General features: G+C 33.1%; 1 protein-coding gene across 2 annotated transcripts in view; it reads right to left on the minus strand.

Annotated features, from left to right (window-relative positions):
• Window positions 1–545: 545 nt before the first annotated feature.
• The window catches only part of Fyb1 (FYN binding protein 1), a 111,264-nt gene continuing 92,069 nt past the window's right edge, over window positions 546–19,740 (minus strand). For both annotated transcript variants that reach the window (XM_076856203.2, XM_076856201.2), the window contains 5 exons: window positions 16,038–16,137; window positions 15,437–15,599; window positions 5,650–5,683; window positions 3,297–3,328; window positions 546–2,522 (listed from right to left, as the gene is read on the minus strand). In XM_076856203.2, coding sequence (XP_076712318.2) covers window positions 2,500–2,522; window positions 3,297–3,328; window positions 5,650–5,683; window positions 15,437–15,599; window positions 16,038–16,137 — 352 coding nt within the window. In that variant the 3' untranslated portion in view covers window positions 546–2,499. The remainder of the gene's footprint in view (window positions 2,523–3,296; window positions 3,329–5,649; window positions 5,684–15,436; window positions 15,600–16,037; window positions 16,138–19,740) is intronic.

Genomic DNA, 19,740 nt, shown 5'->3' on the forward strand with positions numbered 1-19,740 from the left:
AGGTATTTGGATTTGAGGCAAGGTTTCTTTCCCTCCTACTCCTAGAGAGATTTTAATATATTTGTAAGTCTGGTGGGGAGGGACATAAGAGGGAAAGAGATGATGTGAGAAGGAGAATGGAAAAGAATGAATTATGCAGGAAGAACACCCTAAAGGAAGTAGAAAGAAATAAGATCAAAGGTTCTGGCTTTGAATTTCTGGCGTGACATCTTATTTTATGGAATAGCATCTGGATTTGGGTAAAGGCTGAGTGAGGGCTACACCTTTTAGGGAGTTGAAGGGAATTGCATTTGGTTATCTCAATTTCTAACACAAAACAGGAGGCAAAGAATCAAGTGCCGTGTTGGAAGATTTGGTCTTGGATAGGTGGTTCCCCCTTCTCTGAGGCTGCAGCAGCAATAGTGAGGATGGGTTCAGAGAAAGACTCTTTCGTAGGTATGAGTTCAAGTTAAGGGAGAGAAAGGCTAATGACCTTCATGTTTTTATGAAATAGGAAGCAAGGATTTTCAGCTGAAGTATTTTTTTTTATTTGTAGCTCTTCTTGCACAACAAAATTATACACACAAACTATAACAGAAGTCATATTTAGTATATTAGAATTAATTCTTAAAAATATATTTTTATATTAAGATCATTATTACATAAATCTTTCTAGGTCTATGTATGTCCATTTCTTGATGCAGAAATCATAACTCTGAAATAGTCTTCTAACCTAATTTGGAATTTTAAAAACTGACATTGCACTGGATTTATAGTATTCTCTATCAGAAATAATTACTGAAAATGTACTTTCAGTGAATTATATATATTTCCTATCAAATGTAACAAAACTTTTGACATAAAAATTTTATTTAGTACTAAAAGAAATTCATCACAAGGGAACATACTGGCTAGCCTAAAAAAAGTAAACATTAAAATATTTCATAATTGAAGGGAATTTTGAGATGAATAGTTTCTAATCTGAGGACTTCAGGCCCTCATAAATTGAATGATTTATGATGGAATTTTCCAATTTTTTCCCCACAACTTCTAAAATATGAAATTAGCAAATCCCAATGCTGGCTATTCTATTAATAAGTCATGAGGGGATAAGGGGTACATTATTTATCCCCTCAGTGTCCTCATCTGTAAACCCCAGGATTCGACTATCAACTTTTCTCACCATTTTTTTTACTACCAATTACTACAAGCTTTTACAATTAGCCCTCCTACCCCAGATGTGTCTTTCAGAAGCCTTTATCCACTTATTAAACTCATTGATTAAATAATCATTAATGTATTACCTGTGTTTTAGTATTGTAAAAACCTCACTGAAATTTTTTTTAAAAATTCAATTGTAAACAAACTCAGAGCCTTCATAGAGGTAAATGGGATTTCTAGTAGTCCTATGTGTTCCTTTCTTGGGTGCTGGGTCTTACACTTTGTGTCATGGCATGTAGTGTTCTTAGCATTTGAAACCCAAATATGCTTCACATTTGGGGGGCATCTGCTTTGGGAATGAGTATGAATGGATAGGAAGCACCCTCGTCCAACACTAAGGTGCATTAATTTTGTGCTCCTTCTGCTGGCCAACTTTCTAGTAAAGGGCTAAACATTTTTTTTTTTTTTAAGTTTTGCAGAGGTAATTGAAAAGAAAATAAAAAAAATCTTTAAAAGTATTTCTAGTAAAGAGGTTCCAGAAAAGGTGGGTGATTTTTAAGGTCCTTCTTTCGATTCTTGAAAACTGTAGGGTAGTCTTTTCCCTATCTACTCTGGCTATAATAGTTCTTTAAACTTTAGAGTACAGAATTAAACTGTTAACATATGAATCTGCAAAAATGAAAACTTATTTTAGGCTCTTCTATAGTTTAATCTTAGATGTACATAATGAATGCATAAAGTTCTTATCAAATAATTAACATATATTTGCAATTAACAAATAGGGACAAACTTTGTACCAAAGTTCTGCTTCTATTATAATTTTTGGAAACATTGAACTGATTAGCAGCGTAGGAGCTAACTCTGGCTTTTGAAAAGATACACAATTTGAATAGAGAATATATGATACTATCATAAGTAGAGCCACAAACAACAGTTTTCCTTCTTGTGAATTGTTTTAAAAGTTTCTTCCTTACATTCTTTATTCTTCTCTGTTACTTTATGGACAGGACAGTCTTTTCTTCAATGATATTCCTTTTTTCCTTCTTTTTTTTGGGGGAGGGTAAAGGGAATCATGGAGATTTTATCTATTGTCTAAAAGAAGTACATTCACAATTGCAGACAAAGCAAAATGGGATATTTAATAATTCTTACATCTCACTAACATAATCTTTTAAGATACTAATTAAGTAGATTATTTTCTAAATTCAAAACTTTATAAAGATTTTCAGCATTTCATCACAATGACAATAAGTGGTTTTGTGCATTCGTTTTTCTACAATACCCAGTAAAACATGCCAATTAAAATCCAGACTTCATGTTGGCAACTAATGAATATGGCAGAATGAACAGGACCAAGTGCTAGTCATTGTCATAGATGCAACCTGAAAGAAAAAGAACACAAATTTAAGTACAGTTACATAAAGTGCATATTCTTAAGTGTTCTAAGATTAGAAATAAGGGTAATTCATATTTCATAGTTTAGGATTAAATAAAAGTAAAATGGGTTCATTTTATGAAAAACTTATTAAACTAAAGGCCATGTATGTAACTTTCACTATTTAGTATACAATTCCAACTAAATTTCTGGACAGAATTAAACTCACCATCAAAATAAGACCCAAGATTATTTTTTTCTCGCACTTAATTAAATGTAAGATTAAAAACCAAAAATTGGTAAGTATCATATGCTTAAAAGAATAAAAGGCAACCTCATTATCACTAGGCTTCACTTTAGCTGAGAGGAATTTTTTAAATCACAATTTAGAAATGTATGAAGTTCGTACTTGTACATACTAGTACTATTTGTTATGAAATAACTACATATTCATTGAGTAAAAATGATGTTTATTTGGATAAGAAAATCTTAAGATTTATGGTACAAAGAAAAATTCACCAAATATTTGTATAAAAATTCTCTATTCAAAGAAAATAAATAAGAGTTCCTTTAAAAAAAAAAATTTTCAGCTCTGTGTGAAAGGAAGACTCATAATGACACCAGAACATTTACCCTTCCTAACATTTTCAAGTAGCTTAAATTCTGATTAGACAGAAAGGCTCTAATTAGTCTAACAAGCCATTTTCAGTATTGTATAGATAATACTGTAACTGTAAATTCATGTTACTGTTCTCTGTGGTGGATGCTATCTGAGACTTACCATCAGCAATATCATCATAGATCTCACCATCACTGTAAATATAAAAAAATAATTTTTATTTTGTAGAAAATGTCTTCCTAACATTAAAGCAATATATAGAAGAAAAGAGCAATAATGTGATTTTTATATAATCCAAACTTTTAAAAGTGAGAAGCTATATGTTATGCATTTGTAAGTAGCAAGAAACTTCATATTCCTCTGTATTTCTTCTTTCTTGGCTTTATTCAATCCTGCTTCATGCTACAAACAGAATAAAGTGAAACAGTCCTAGGAGCACACAGAATCTGCCCTGTCTGCCCATCTTCAGCCCTTATCATGGGCACACAGCTGTGCTCCCTAAGAAATGTGGTCGAACTGACCCAATGGAACAGTCAGGCACAGTCCTCCACTGGGAGCCTTGATCAAAAATGTAACAAATTTTTATAACCATTAGTAACAAATTCATAATTCTTCTTAGATTTCAAACATTGGATAAAATGCAATAATCTTCGACAAAGGATAGCTGTATTATTTTTACATTTCTAAGTATAACTTGTAAATATCAATTTTAAAATATATAACTATTAACTAGGGAATAAGTAGTCAAGATATGGTTATTATGGGGATTCTTATGTTATATAATTATATAAAAATTATTTATCATTATAGATAGCATCTATAATAGTAACTTTGGCTTCTTTTATACATTTTGGATTTAGCCTGGTCCTGAATCTCTGTGAAATATTTTATTTTATTCAACAAACAGACTGAGTTCTTTCTAAGTAGCAGGAGGCATAAATATGAATGAGACACAGGCTTTGATTTTAAGTAGCTGATAATCTAATGAGAGTGATCTATAAATAATAAAAATAGAAGGCATTATAAATAGGATCACAATCTTGAAATACAGGATACAGTTTCAAGTTTCACAAATGTGAGTTTGCTATGTCACTTAGACCAGACCCATTCCCAGTTCCTGTCCTCTCTCTGTGCTTTATCATAGAAGCAGCAGCAGCCCTTCAAACTTCTGCCAACTACAACAGATGCTATGAGTTCCCTATGTCTTCTGTTTGGATCCTTTCTCTGAGAATGAGGGAGGGTTTGGCTAATAGAAATCTCATGCAAATGAAAAGAGAACAGATTTTCCTGTCTTTCATTTATTAAGTGTTCATTACGTGATGAACCAATAATTAGACAGTATATGCTCTACATTCTCTTTTGTCTCCCTCTTTTTTCTTTGCATTGTTGGGGATTGATCCCAAGGACTCACATGAAGGGCAAGTCTTATACCTCTGAGCTACATCCCAGCATTTTCTTTTCTTTTCTTTTGAGACAGGTTCTGGCTAAGTTTCCCAGGCTGGCATTGAAACTTTTGATCCTCTTGCCTCAGGCTGCCTAGTAGCTGAGATTACAGGCATCTATATTGTCTCTTAATCATCCTGTAATAATCAGTGATGAACATGTCCTCCTTGTAATAGATTATTTCCATAAAAATTTATCTTTTATAATAAAAGCTATAGAAAATTCCCCCATGCCCACCACTGTTATTAAAGTTGTAATGGGAAAAAAAAATATTATGAATTTTTTGTTTTGACTCTGCTAGTTTTCTGATAGCTGCCTTACATGGATTTGTCTCTTTCTAATTGGTGACAGATTGTATATGGATAAATAGTTTGTGAATCCTCCTTGATTTTTTATTATGCTGAATTCCATAAATATTTGTATTGGTAAAGACCTAATCTAATAATGGAGTTCATTTCTTGCACTGTGTTTCTTAGAGCAGAATCTTAAAACAGTTTGGAGGACTCCAATGGCACACCAGTACCAAACTGTGGCAGACCGTGACAACATCTAATTCATAAAGATAGAAGAATCATTGACTATTCTCTTTTTTCTAGAATGCTTCCAATAAAGGCAACATAACAGTTTACTATGCCTAGTGTGAGTGTAGAAAAATTCTCAGTCAGAAGCTGAACTATAAACTAACAGTAGATATTTGTATTTATTATATAGATACTATTTGGTCCCTAGTTAATTAAATTCAACCACTATATTAATCAGTAAGTAAAATGCAAAGTATTAATATAAGAGTGGTTTTGATCTGTCTTTTCTATTTTCTAAGTAGAAAGCCCAGTGAGTATATAAAACTATGAACTGTTTAATCATTAATGAGAGGGTCTTTCTGATTATTTAAAAGTGGCACTTTATAAAAACCTTATTATAGATACCACCATATTAATATTAGTATAATATATTGTTTTAAATTTATTTATGATAGCCTAGTAGGTTATATTATTTAAATTATAGTAGAAATCTTTTTTAAAGAAAATAACAAGATTCTTTTTAAAAATATGATAGAAAAAAATGGCCTTACTTGTCTACCAGATGACTCCGAAGGACATAACCATCTATGAAGAAAAGAGAAAATAACTTTTATTTATAGGTACAGGTTTGAAGAATCTTTAATATCCAGTTTAAGAAATTGTCATACAAGCAAATGGTTATCATAATATATTGAATAATTTTATGTCTCTGAACATGACCAATTTTTCTTATTCATGTCTACTTTTCTTCCTTTCCTCTATTTTCTCTCTTCTATAGATCTCTTTTCTCCTCCATTTATAGTTTTTTCCTCCATTTCCCTTTTAAATTAAAAAAATTCCTCTAAGATATGACAAATCAAAGTAAATGTTTCCATCAAATTTATTTCTTCAAGGAGTTACTCCCATGTTTTAGGAAGAATTTAGTAAGCATAGATTACAGAAATCATGTATATACAAATTTTGAAAATTTTACCAGAACTAAGACTTAGATTTCAAAGCTTATAATAATGAGCAGAGTCAGAACTGTGTTTAACTCCCTTTTCAGATGCCAGTCAGGTAATGGCTCTTTGGGTGAACTGGGGGAGGCCCTTAATGGTAGTAAAATAGCTCTCATACTCATGGAGATCCCTCAAAAAACTAGGAATGGAACCACCATATGACCCAGCTATCCCACTTCTTGGTACAAAAGAACAAAAATCAGCATACTATAGTGATATAGCCTCATAAATGTTTAGCAGTGCAGGTCACAATAGCCAAGTTATGGAACCAGCCCAGATGTCTGTCAACAGAGGAACGGATAAAGAGAATGTGGTAGATATACACGTGGAATTTTACTCAGCCATAAAGAAGAATGAAATTATAGCATTTGCTGGTAAAGGGATGGAATGTCTCCATAATTTTTAAAAATTATGCTAAGTGAAATAAACCAGGCTCAGAAAGTTGAGAGTCAAATGTTTTCTCTCATACGCAGAAGCTAGACCAAAATAAGGGGGGATAGCACAAAACAGAATAGATATCAGTGGAGCAGAGGAAGGGGATTGAGGAGGAGCTGGGAGAGACAGGAAGAGAGGAATGGTGAAATTAAATCAATCAAACTATGCTATATACATATATGTCACAAGGAATTTCATCTTTGTATTTATAGTTTTTTAATAAAATTTTTAAAAAAATTTTAAAAATTTAAAACTTTGTTACTAATTTAAAAACCTATAAATAAATAGGAGGAAGACCAGTAGAGTAGAGGAAGAGGAAAAGAGGAAGGGAGGAAGAAAGGAAAATGGGAATACTAGGGACTGAAGTAGGGCAAATTATATTCCATGCTTGACTAATTATGTTGAAATGAACCCCAATATTATATATAACTATGATGAACTAATAAAAATAAATAAATAAAAATACAAATAAAATAACTTTCATACTTGGTATGAAAGAGCTGCTTGTTCTGCTTTTGCCATTTGAGAATGCTAGTATTTTACTTCTTTGGAACAAAAGTGTTATTATAAGAATACATTTCAGGAATTTCAGTGATACCCTAAATTAAATAAACCATATTTAACTTAATTAACTTATTTATTTTGGTAACTAGGTTTGAACCCAGGGTGCTTAATTACTAAGCCACATCCTCAGTCCCTTAATTTTTTTTCCCTATTTTGAGACAGGGTCTCTCTAAATTGCTGAGGCTCACCTTTAACTTTAGATCCTCCTGCCTTACTCTGCAGAGTTGCTGGGATTACAGGTGTGCACCACTATGCCTGGCTAAACCATATTTTATGCAAGAAAACTAAGGTTTTGTTTTCTTTTTGTTTGAGATGATAAGACTTTATATTTGCCCTTTATTTTGCAAAATCTTCCTAAGGAAAAGATTGGAATATTTATCCTGAGAATATCTGCTGAAATCTAATTAATTTGGAATTGTTCTCTTTATGTTAGTGCCTGAAATTTATTGTATCCCTGAAGTTATCCCTTTAAGTATTCCAGGGTAAAAAACTTCACCAAAATATTTTATCAAAAAGTTCACTAATTTCTAATGAAAATTGTTTTTAAGCATAACATTTGAAAAAAAAATAAATCAAAGTTATCTGTCCAATTTTGTAGCGTGGAAGTAACATAGCATGCATCAAAGTGATAATATGATAGAGTAATATTTTTCTCAAAGTATGAAAAATCAGACCTGTTTTACTTTCTGTCTTATTGCAACTAAAGCAAAAGCAACAAAAATTACTAATATAAGAATACTTACAATTAATTTCTATGGTCTCTGGCCAACTTTTGGTATTATGTCTATATTAACATGTTAATTTATTTTTAAATTAAGAAATATATCATAATTTAACACTTTTTGAAAGGGCATAAGCTTATGTCTAAAAAAATCAAATTGTCTCTCAAAAGAAAATAATTCGAGCAAGTAACACAAACTTGTAGAATAAATTACATCACAGGGTTTTTTTGTTTGTTATTGTTATTGTTGTTGTTTTTTTCTTTTCTTTTTTGAGATGGGGGTCTCACTATGTTGCCTAAGCAGTCCTTGAACTCCTGGGCTCAAGTGGTACTCTGCCTCAGATTCCCTAGTAGCTACCTGTGTCTACCACCTGGCCCTATATAAATAGTAATTTTTTTCATGGTTCCAATAACTGAAATAGTTTTTATCTGTATCTCTATTGGGAGTTAAAATAGAATCTGAATAGTACTTTACAGATAATAATAATCATAGGCCTTTTTCCATCAGTTAATTTTTTTTTTTTAATTTTGGATTTTCTCTTAAAACAAATTGGAGGGCTGGGTTTGTGGCTCAGCGGTAGAATGCTAACCTAGCACATGCAAGGTGCTGGGTTTGATTCTCAGCACCACATAAAAATAAATAAAATAAAGGCATGTGTCCAATAACAACTAAAAAATATTTTTAAAAAGCAGAAAATATTGCTAATATTATAAAAAATTGGAAAATAAATAATACAGTAGTAAATGTTCCCATGATATATTCATGTTTTTATTAATAATTTTAAAAATAATGATGTATATGAATCAAAGCTTTTACCACTGAAGTCAATCTATTTTGAGATGTTAGGATTCCACAAAATCTCTGAAAGGCAGAAAATTAGACAAATATATAGGAAATTATAAGCATTCCCAGAGACTAGAATTGTCTAGCATTAAATATATTTCAGGTTTTTATAAAACCACTAAAAGAGCTAAGAAAGGTGGTACACGCTTATAATCCCAGCTATTCAGGTGATGGAGGCAGTAGGATCACAAGTTTGAGACTACAATTTAGTGAAACTGTAACTCAACATAAAAACTTTAAAAAGGCTGGAATGTAGCTCAGTGGTACAGCATTTGCCTAGCCAAGGCAAAGCCCTGTGTTCAATCCCCAGTACTACAAAAAACAAAACCAAGAACAAATCAGAAAACAAAGCACTCAACAACAAAAAGACTAAACCTGTACAAGATTACGAGAATAAAGTTCAAAGCAGAAAAAAATGTAACCACCATTTTTAGATATTAATTTTTTCCTATACCTTTAGGAAAACTCAATATGCTAAAATTTTGCAGGTCTGGATAAAATATTGTCTTTTAAAACATTAGTAATTAATGATATGCAGTCCAATTACTTCAACTTCAAGACAAATTGTAAACATTAAGAAATAATTATAAAAACATATATTCACTTAGGTTCTGAAACCACCAATATATTTCCTCCTATATCTTCCCCGCTGAAAGTTCTATGAAACAATTTCTCTTTCATTGATAATTCCATTGTTGTCTTTGTTTTGTGTGTGTGTGTGTGTGTGTGTGTGTGTGAGAGAGAGAGAGAGAGAGAGAGAGAGAGAGAGAGAGAGAGAGAATAAGCACAGGCATCAATGATTGTAAATATTATTTAATAAAAATATAGCATGGAAATGGAGTGTAGGATGGTACAATGCTGCTGTATTTTAGTTCCCTGACGATGTAATAATTTAGGGCTCACTAGCTGTAAAATCACCTATATTATAGAGCATCTTACAGGATTAATGGCTTTTAATATAGCATAAGTTTTTCTATTACCTTTTAAGAATCTCTGCTAAAACTTCATTCTATTAAAAGCATTGTCTGTGACAATGTCAAAATAAGTGATTTTCATGAATTTTTATGTAATCTCTCTATTATAGTTCCTAGAAATGATTTTTTTTTCCCAGTAGGAGAGTGTTCTCTTTGGCTCACATAAGATGTTTGCATTGATCACAGGGGATGTTAGTAGAAAAATACAGAAAACAAATTTCGTCATGGTTCTATCCCATGTGGAATGGCTGCTGTGCTGTGAGTGCTGATGTACCAGGGATATACCACATCAAGTACAATTATTATTCAGAAACCTCACATTCATGAAACGGAACATAATGGCTTGAAATGAATGTTTGGGTAGAGCTAGTTAGGAAAGAAACACCCATCCCCCACCATGTGCCAGTTAATTTCCACCCCAAATGTTTGCTTGCTCTGGTGCAGATATCTCTCAGGATCGGTGACTCACCTCTTAGAAGGATATTGTGAATAGAAAGTTACCAAGGAAATAGAAAATGGTCTTGGGAAAAACAGAAATGATCTTTATTCTAATATTTTCACTTTCTTACTTAATAAACATGACAATGCATTGCTTCCTCATTATTTCATTTGCTATATGTTCAGAAATAAAATTAAATTTACTCAATTTGGTCTTAAAGGCTGTTTAAAAACAATAAAATCATTTTAACAAATTTACCCAGACAAGTGAGACAATGTCCAACTTCAAGGGAAAATGCCCATGATAGGAAGGAAAAAAAGGGGGGGGGGACCCAAAGAACAACAACAAAAAAAAAATGTGATGTATAATGTCAAAATGAAATTCTATTGATTTTATAAGAATATTCTCCCTTTCTTTTCTATCTCTATTTTTAGTTTCTGGGGCTTATATTAGACTGGCTTCTAAAAAAATCATTTTGTTTATTTATTTTGAGACATGTTTTTGCCATCTTTTCCAGGTTGGCTTGAACCTTGGGCTCAAGTGGTCCTTCTGCCTCAGCCTACAGAGTAGCTGGTTCTGAGAATGTCAGAGTAACTTTTTTTTTAATGATTTTAAAAATTTTCCTCAGTGAGCATGTGTTGTCTTAAAATGGAAAAAACCAATTTACTTTTTTTTTTAAATTAATTTTTATTGTAGGTTGTTCAAAACATTACATAGTTCTTGATATATCATATTTCACACTTTGATTCAAGTGGGATATGAGCTCCCATTTTTACCCCATATACAGATTGCAGAATCACTTCAGTTGCAATGGTTGTGCAACAGCAGCAGCAAAAACCAATTTACTTAAATGATAGGTTGGTAGGATTTGTGAAGGTCTTAAGCACCTTTAAAATCTCTCTTTATTTGAAATGAAGAACATTGTGGCCACAGATAACTCAGTTCCTGTCTCATTTCATACTTTCTGTAGAGAATTTTTCTCTAGTGACAGGAGGTGGGAAAACTTAGAGCTTATGAGACATTGAGTACTAGAATAAGCACATGCATTAGCTAGAAATTTTAAACATTTGGGAATGTGCCAGAAATATATATATTTAAGATCCCAACACCTACACAGTTCACACTTCTTCAAGTCAGTGGGTGAAACTTGATCAAATGTAATAATGTCTATAAAAGTGTCTCGTTTTCCATTTTAAATGGTAAGGGATTGTTCATACTTTAATCTGTGATTTCTATTGCTACTAACCTTAGGTTGCTTTCTTTGTTTCAATGCACTACAGAAGAATGAAGGGTTAGGAAAAGTGTCCTGTGGTGCTGGATTGCAGATACCTTTGCTACTTATCAGAAGATATGAAGAACAAGGAACAGAAAGATGTGGAGGCTCCTCGGTGAACTTCAATAAACTAACCATGCTACTGAGGTAAGACAGAGAACTCCTGTCTGCTAACCAGTTAAACTATTCAGTAGATTTCTTCTTGTGAGTGTTCACATGCCAGACTTTCATCTGGTTACCCAATTCCCCAATTGTTACATTCAATCTAGCATGTTCCACTCAAGGTGAAGGGCGCTGCGCCAAGGGTTAGCAAGCAATGTCAAGAATATGCCATTGAAGCTACTCTTAGATTCAAAGTCTTAGACTGGTAAAACAATAATGACAATTACAGTAGCAAAAGTAGTCTCAGGGTGGAGTTGGGAGATATTAATTGCGATGGGGAGATATTAAATGTGTCTGGGAGTAGGGTGGGAGGTGCTTCTAATTTTAGATGACAACGGAGTTATTTTTAATAGACAATTATGGGCATTCCAAATCAAATAAAATTTCATAGTGGGATGAACCAGCATAATTTATTCAGGGAATGACAAGAATGTAGTGGATATTTGTCGAGTGTCAATTATAGATGGGAAATAGCATTCAGGGTGAGGCTAGATCATAAAGGGTTTTATATGCTAGTCTGAAGTTTGTGTTTTGAAAAATAATATTTGGTTAGCAGTGTGGTAAGAAGATTGAGTAAGGGTAAAGATGAACATATCATTTGAAAGACTATTGCAATTATGTAGGTGAGGGATGGTTAAATCTATACACCAATCATTCTAAGTCCTGTAGAAGTGTGTGAAGAATGGATTAAAAATAAGCAAAATTGGCTGAGAATGAAACTCATTGGGAGACTGCTTGACTCCTATGCATGAGGCCCTGGGTTTCATCCCCAATACTGCAAAAAAGAACAAAAGAAATTGAATAAAATTAAGAATGATCAAGGATCCAGTCCAAGGAAGGAATTAACAGAAGGTTTATGAAAATTAGGGGAAAGCAGGGTGTTTGAAAAAATAAAAATGAAATTAAGCAGATGCGATAATTAAATTTTGGAATAACACTTCATCTGAAAGGTAGTAGTAACTACTTCTGTCACTCCTTCTTCACCCTCAACTATTTGCACTTTGAGTAGCTATTGTCCAAATTTCAACAGGACATTGTACTAGAAACGATTTTTTACCAAGGAGTTTTTTTCTGGCTTCTAGAACTCTTTGTTAGATTGCTCAATACCCCAAATGACTCCCTACTTGGCAAGAATAAGCTTCAACTGACTGGTACATACATACCCCAATTTGTTTCCCACTGGGTGAGATACACTGATGCTCAGAAATCCCCAGCAGCATTAAGTTCTCATTATCAAGTGATAATTTTTCTGATTACAAGGTTTAGGGGCTGCCTTCCTTTTTCCGGCTTCACTTTTGCTGACTGGTGTTTCCCAGAGTCACCACAGAAACCGGGAAGTCAAAGGAAGACAAAATTCAGCTCAAAGAAATTATTTACATAAAAAAAACCAACAGTTGGTGCACACCTGTAATCTCAGTGGCTCAAGAGGCTGAGGCAAGAGGATCTCGAATTCAAAGCCAGCCTCAGTAAAAAGCGAGGCACTAAGCAACTGAAGGAGACCCTGTCTCTAAATAAAAATACAAAATGGGGCTGGGGATGTGGCTCATTGGTCAAGTGCCCTGAACTCAATCCCCAGTACCTCCTAAAAAACAAACAAACAAAAAAAAACAAGTGTACATGTGCCAGATGATAGATGCTCCCACCCCAAATACCTAAGAGGTAGTTATTCAATGAGCTTAGAAATTGCACATTGGTACTCTATCAAGAAAAGAAAAAAAAAAGATGAGAGTTACATGAAATTGTTGACTATAATCTACCAGAAGTTTATGACATGTTTGCATGCTTACACTGTCAGGTTTTTGTTCCTGTTGTGTTTGTTTTTGCTTTTGGTTGTTGTTGTTTTGCCACTGGGAACTTACCCCAGGGGCACTTTAGCATTGAGTCACATCCTCAGCCCTTTTTATTTTGAGACAAAGTTTCACTAAGTTGTTGAGGGTCTTGCTAAGCAGTGAACCTGGCCTGGAACTTGCAATCCTCCTGCCTCAGCCTCTTGAGTTTCACTCAGTTTTAAAAGATGGTAAATTGTGAGAGGACAAGAACCCCTTCAGTATTCATAACAGTACTTAGACTATTGATGTTCAAATACGAAATGATAGTAAACCGTAAAATTGTCTTTAAATGGCTCATTCTTACAGTCCCCTGGTTCCTAGAAAAACAGGAGTCTTTTCTCTGCATTTCTATTACTGATACTGTATTTATTCCTACAGAGTTCTATTCATATGTCTGCTGATGAAGTCAACTATATCCTTTTAACTCAGTGTAGACCATCATCATTAATCATTTGCTTCTTAAAATGCAGAATGCTAGACCTCACTTCAAACCTACTGAATTTGAATCTACATTTTCAACAAATCCAAATAGTGGGAATATATTTTTCAGCTGGACAAGCATGGCTTCAGATGGGATGTGTTGCTCAGGACAGGAGTTTTTAGAATGTCATGGCAAGAATTTCTTTCACCGTATCAAAGGCAAGATGTGTCAAGCTTGTGCCATGGAAAGAGTTCCACATGACATATACAAGGACAATTCTATTGTGAAATAATTTGGAAAGTAGAAGAAATATAACATATCTTTTAGACTCATCATCCTAATTGACCACTATTAACATATTGATATGATTTCTTTTAGTTTAGTTTCTTTGTATTTGTGTGATTTTTAAAACATGATTATAAATCCTAACTCACATTAAGTGGGCTTCTTATCATATTATGTCATGAGATATTCATCACATCATTATTATCAAAATCATCATTTTAAATATTCAATTTGGTATATTCTATATAACAATTATTTTGAAATTTTGAATTTTTTAAGTATTTTTATTACATCTTACTGCATAGAGGTATATTGTCCCCTGCATTTAAGGCTATTTCTTAGGGTTGATTCCCACAAATGTCCAGTCTGAATAGATATTTTGGTCTCCAGTGGCTTTGTTTCCACATTGTCTCCAGTGAACTTCAAATCTAAAGATTACAGGATCTTGCCCTTTATCTTTTGTACCCATATTCCATATTTCCTTTGAAAAGTTAACCACATTTCCTCCATGGTAACTTTAATCCTCTTCCAACACACTTGAGTCACTGTTTTGTTCTTGAGATCCATTTCTGTTCCTGTCCCCGAGTCACTTTCCCCCTATTAAAATTAAACCGGGAGTTCATGTTTCCATGCAGACAGACTGAGCTAACATGGGGCAGCCATGCTGGTTATCCAATTTCAAATATAGAAAATGTACTTTTGAATTACTCCTCCATGGATTTAAAATAAGCTTCCATCAACAATTTTGACAAAAATATTTCCATATATCAATTTAGTAGTGACAAAATCAAAGAGGACAGGGACTGTCTTCTATTTGGAACAGTATATTGCATTAAGTGCATCCAAATAGAAAATGAAAACAAGTGAATTTGCAAGACAGAAAAACTATAAATTCTAGATGTGAAATATGCTATAAAATTTCAAAACTGGGTCAGAGCAAGAGCCAACTCATTCCATTAGCACAGTGGGTCTCACTTTAATGTACACATGAATAAGCAAGGGAAGAAGTTATGATCCCAGATTCCATCGGATTTCCAGAGCTTATGATTTGGCAAGTCAAGGGTCCAGGCAACTGCCGTTTTAATATGCACACTAGGTTTTTCTGATGCATGGTCCCTAGGCATATTTAGAGAAGTACTAATTTGGCATCAGGATATATATAGATATAGATAGATAGATATAGGTATAGATATAGATATGCTAAGAGGTAAATGAAAAGATTGAAATAAAATACATTTATTTTAGGACAGGAAACTCTCCAATTTCTTGATATTTTCTACAACTGACAAAAGCATAGAGCAAAACAAGTTAGTAAATATTAGGTGATCACTAATGCTTGTTTGGCTGCTAAATTCTGGAATGCTATATATGTACAGCATAAGCAATGACTTACATTTTCCTTCTTCATTCCTGCAGAGAACTTTTGTATCATCTGTGTTTTGTATAACGTCAAGAGATTCGCCAGGTTTTATCTGCAGATCTCTGGTCCCCCATTTTTTAGAGGTTAAGGAGGGTGAAACTTTAGTCGAATATAAAACTCTAATTTCACCATCATACTGGAAAATAAACACATTTGAGTTATTGGTTGATGTGTACTGTTACAGCAATTTATTTACTGACAAATGTATTAAGAAAGTATTTACTTAATAGTTCAGTGTTTTCAAAAGACAATATAAAGAACATTAATGATAACTTTGCTGGGGGAAGTCACTCATAACCTCATCAATTTCTTATAAGAAGTATTTTTAGATAACCTTTTTATCAAGGTTCAAAGGACAAAGAAATTTAACATATATAAGCACATATACTGTTCTCATAGGACAACTTGCTTCATGTATTATAGGAATAAATTTAAATTCAAAATTAATTTTGTAGAAAATAAAGGAGTAATGATAGATAACTGTAATACTGAAACCACACTATTCAAGTGTGTATTTTGGTGTTTATTTTTTCATTAGTACTTTGAATTTTGTATACTATTAAAAATGACGTACTTTAAATTTTTTTCTGAGGTCTTTTTCTTCTTTTCCCTGCTTTTTTAGCTTCTTCAGGTCTTTTTCTTCTGTCTTGGGCTTTCCAATATTGATTCCTTGACTGGGGTGGCAACAGACATAAAACAAAATTTTGATTAAAGAATATAAAAATAATAGACTACAATAGAGATTTAATTTATAACATTAAAATCTTGTTTGATACTGCTTTTAATTAATCATTTCTTGGAAACTCAGTACCATCTCTTACTGTGTTCCAGAGAACACAGATTACAAGGCAGAATGGAAGTGAGAGGTTCTCTATTATATGAAACCATAGAAAACACTGAGTAATGCCTGAGACATGGTTGTATTGTGGTTTCATGTGACTCAACCTGTATTTGAATCCCCTATATTTGATTTTATTTTTTGAATTTGTTCTTCTTAGTTACACATGATAGTAGAATACATTTTGATAAAATTATACAAGCATGAAATATATCTTATTCTAATTAGGACCTTATTATTGTGGTTGGGCTTACTGGTGGGATTTACTTAGGTATTTTCATAAAAAAATATGTTAGATTTATTTTACTGTCTTTTATATTCCTATTCTTCCTCCCTTCCTTTTGTTCTCCTTTGTCTAATCTTCTAAACTTCTATTCTTCCCCTAACCACCTTTTTATTGTGGTTTAGCTTCCTCATATTCTCAAAAACATTTGACTTATGTTTTTTTAAGACTGGCTTATTTCACTTAGCATGATAGTCTCCAGATCCATCCATTTACTGGCAATGTCATAAAGTCATTCTTCTTTATGGCTGAGTAATATTCCATTGTGTATATATACCACATTTTCTTTATCCATTTATCAGTTGAAGGGCACCTAGCTTGGCTCCATAGCTTAGCTATTGTGAATTGAGCTGCTATAGACATTGATGTGGCTGCGTCACTGTAGTATACTGATTTTAAATCCTTTTGGATATATGCTGAGGAATGGGATAACTGGGCTGAATGGTGGTCCCATTTCTAGTTTTTTCAGGAATCTATGCACTTCTTTCCAGAGGTGTAACATCAATTTGCAGTCCCACCAACAATTTATTCGTGTTCCCTTTCACCCCCATCTTCATCAACATTTGTTGTTACTTATATTCTTGATAGTTGCATAAACACAGTTACCCCATAGTAGACAAAGGTGGCCAAAATACACACTATAGAAAAGATAGCTTCTTCAACAAATGGTGCTGGGAAAACTAGAAATTTATATGTAGAATGAAAGTTAACCTCTATCTCTCATTCTGAACAAAGATCAACTCTAAGTGGATCGAAGACCTAGGAATTAGAACAGGAATCCTGCATATCCTAGAAGAAAATATAGGCCCAACACTTCAACATATTGGCTCAGAAAATACAAGACCCCTAAAATACAAGAAATAAAATTAAAAATCAATAAATGGGATGGCATCAAACTAAAAATCTTCACAGCAAAGAAAACAATAAAGAGCACAAAGAAAGAACCTACAGAATGGGAGAAATTCTTTGCCACCTGCACCTCAGATAAGACATTAATTTCCAGGATACACACAAAAAAATGCTTAACACCCAAAATCCAAATAACCCAATTAAAAAATGGGCAAAGGAACTGAACAGACTCCTCTCAAAAGAAGAAGTGTGAGGGCTGGAGCTGTAGCTCAGTGGTAGAGTGCCTGCCTCACACGTGTGAGGCACTAGGTTCGATCCTCAGCACCGCATATAAATAAATAAATAAAGATATTGTGTCCATCTGCAACTGAAAAAAATTTAAAAAGAAGAAATATGAGTGGTAAACAAATATATATAAAAAATGTTCAACATCTCTAGCAATTAGAGAAGTGCAAATTTAATCCTTCCTAGGTAATTAATTGACTTGGCTAATGTCACAGAAACAGCTTAAAAAAAGAGATGCTTTTTAAAAAACTCATTTTTATGGTTTATAAAGTTTATCTGTATGTTTATATTTTTGTATATACTCAAAATGGAGAAAGAGGGATATATAGCACAGGATATTGTTCAGTGGTAGAATGCTTGCCTAGTATTCATGAGGCCCCTGGTTTGTTATCCAGTATCACAAACAATAAATAAAAAGAAAAACAAAACAAAACAAAATGGCGCCCAAGTGGGAGGCAGGAAATGTTGGTTAATGAAAAATGCTTAGGTAAAATGAAGACTTTGTATACTATATTAAATAAGATGGCTAATATTCTGTCTTTAACTTAACCACTTTACTAAATTGTCTATTTGAATGTGTGTTTGTATAAAAGAAAGACAGATTCTAAGTGTTTTGATCAATTGATGGATTTGATATTAAAAATAAAAAGAACTCTAAGGCCTGAGCACTGATAGTCACTATAGCTCTTTAATACCAACTGGACTAAAGCCAATTACCACGATAGAGGTGAATAAGCCTAAGACAGGGCTCTTCCAGACCAGCCACACACAGGATGATCTGGGAAGCTTTAAAAACATAATAATGCCTTTGCCCAGTTCCTAGAAATTCTAATTTAATTTATATTTGCTTAAATTAATCTTAAATTCTAATTAAATTAACCTGAATGGGGTCTATATACTAATGCACATATTTTAAAAGCTCCCCAAGTGACGCTAACTTGTAATCTAGGTTGAAACCTATTTGCTGGTTAAATATAGATGATAGGGAAAGGGCTAAAATGTTTTACATATTAGTGACTAGTGAAATGGTTTAAATACTGATATTAATTTTTATTTAGATGATCTAAGATAAAGATTATTGGTAAGTGATTTATTTAAAATGTTTGATTCTAAATTTTTGATGCTTAGCATTTAGTTTATTCACTGTGAAAGAAGAAGCACATACCTTTTCTCTGGTTCTGCATCTGACCTGTATGTGCACTGCCTCTTGGGAGACTAGGCACTGGTGGAGCCACTGGTCCAGATTAGCTCTCTGGGGCCATAGAATCTACCTGAATGCAAAAATGCCCCACAAGCTAACTTTGAAAATAATTTATTTAAAAATAGACTAACATGTTTAAAAAATTTAAAAGTGTTTTAAATTCTGAAAATAAGCAAAGGGTAGGAAAACAGTCCGTATCAGATAATGTTTAATCAGCTGGAGTTTGTTTTGCTCTAAGAAAAGTACCAGTATGTGATTCTGGGTTCCTGGAGAGCTGGTTTTTGGAATGTGGTGGCACTTCTGTAGTAATGCACAACAGAAAAATGCATTAAAATCTATCACACATAGAAAGAACTTCCCCATGGTGAGAAATATTAAAACCTGAATGTGTTACTGAAAGTTAGGTTTTCCTTTCATGGAGAACTGAAAGAAAGAGAATGATTTTTGTTTCATCTTGTTTGTTTTGCCTCTGGAACTTGATCTTCACATATGACTGACAGTATATTTTGCCTTCAGATTCTTTGATGTTGATGCTGCTCTAGTTCAGTAAAATTAGTTCAACAATGTTCATAAAAAAAAAGACTTAAGAGATTTTTCATGTATTCTTAAGGACAGCTCAGAAAATAGTACTTCTTGGACCCATTTATGTCACTTCTGTTCTTTGATTAACCAAGTATACCAAATATATATATATATATTTGGTTGTGGATGAACCTCTATTTTTATTAATTTATTTATTTGTATGTGGTGCTGAGAATGGAACCCAGGGCCTCACACATGCTAGACAAGTGCTCTACCACTGAGCCACCACCCCAGCGCCA

Source organism: Callospermophilus lateralis, chromosome 5 (genome assembly GCF_048772815.1).
Source record: "Callospermophilus lateralis isolate mCalLat2 chromosome 5, mCalLat2.hap1, whole genome shotgun sequence".
Lineage (NCBI taxonomy): Eukaryota > Metazoa > Chordata > Mammalia > Rodentia > Sciuridae > Callospermophilus > Callospermophilus lateralis.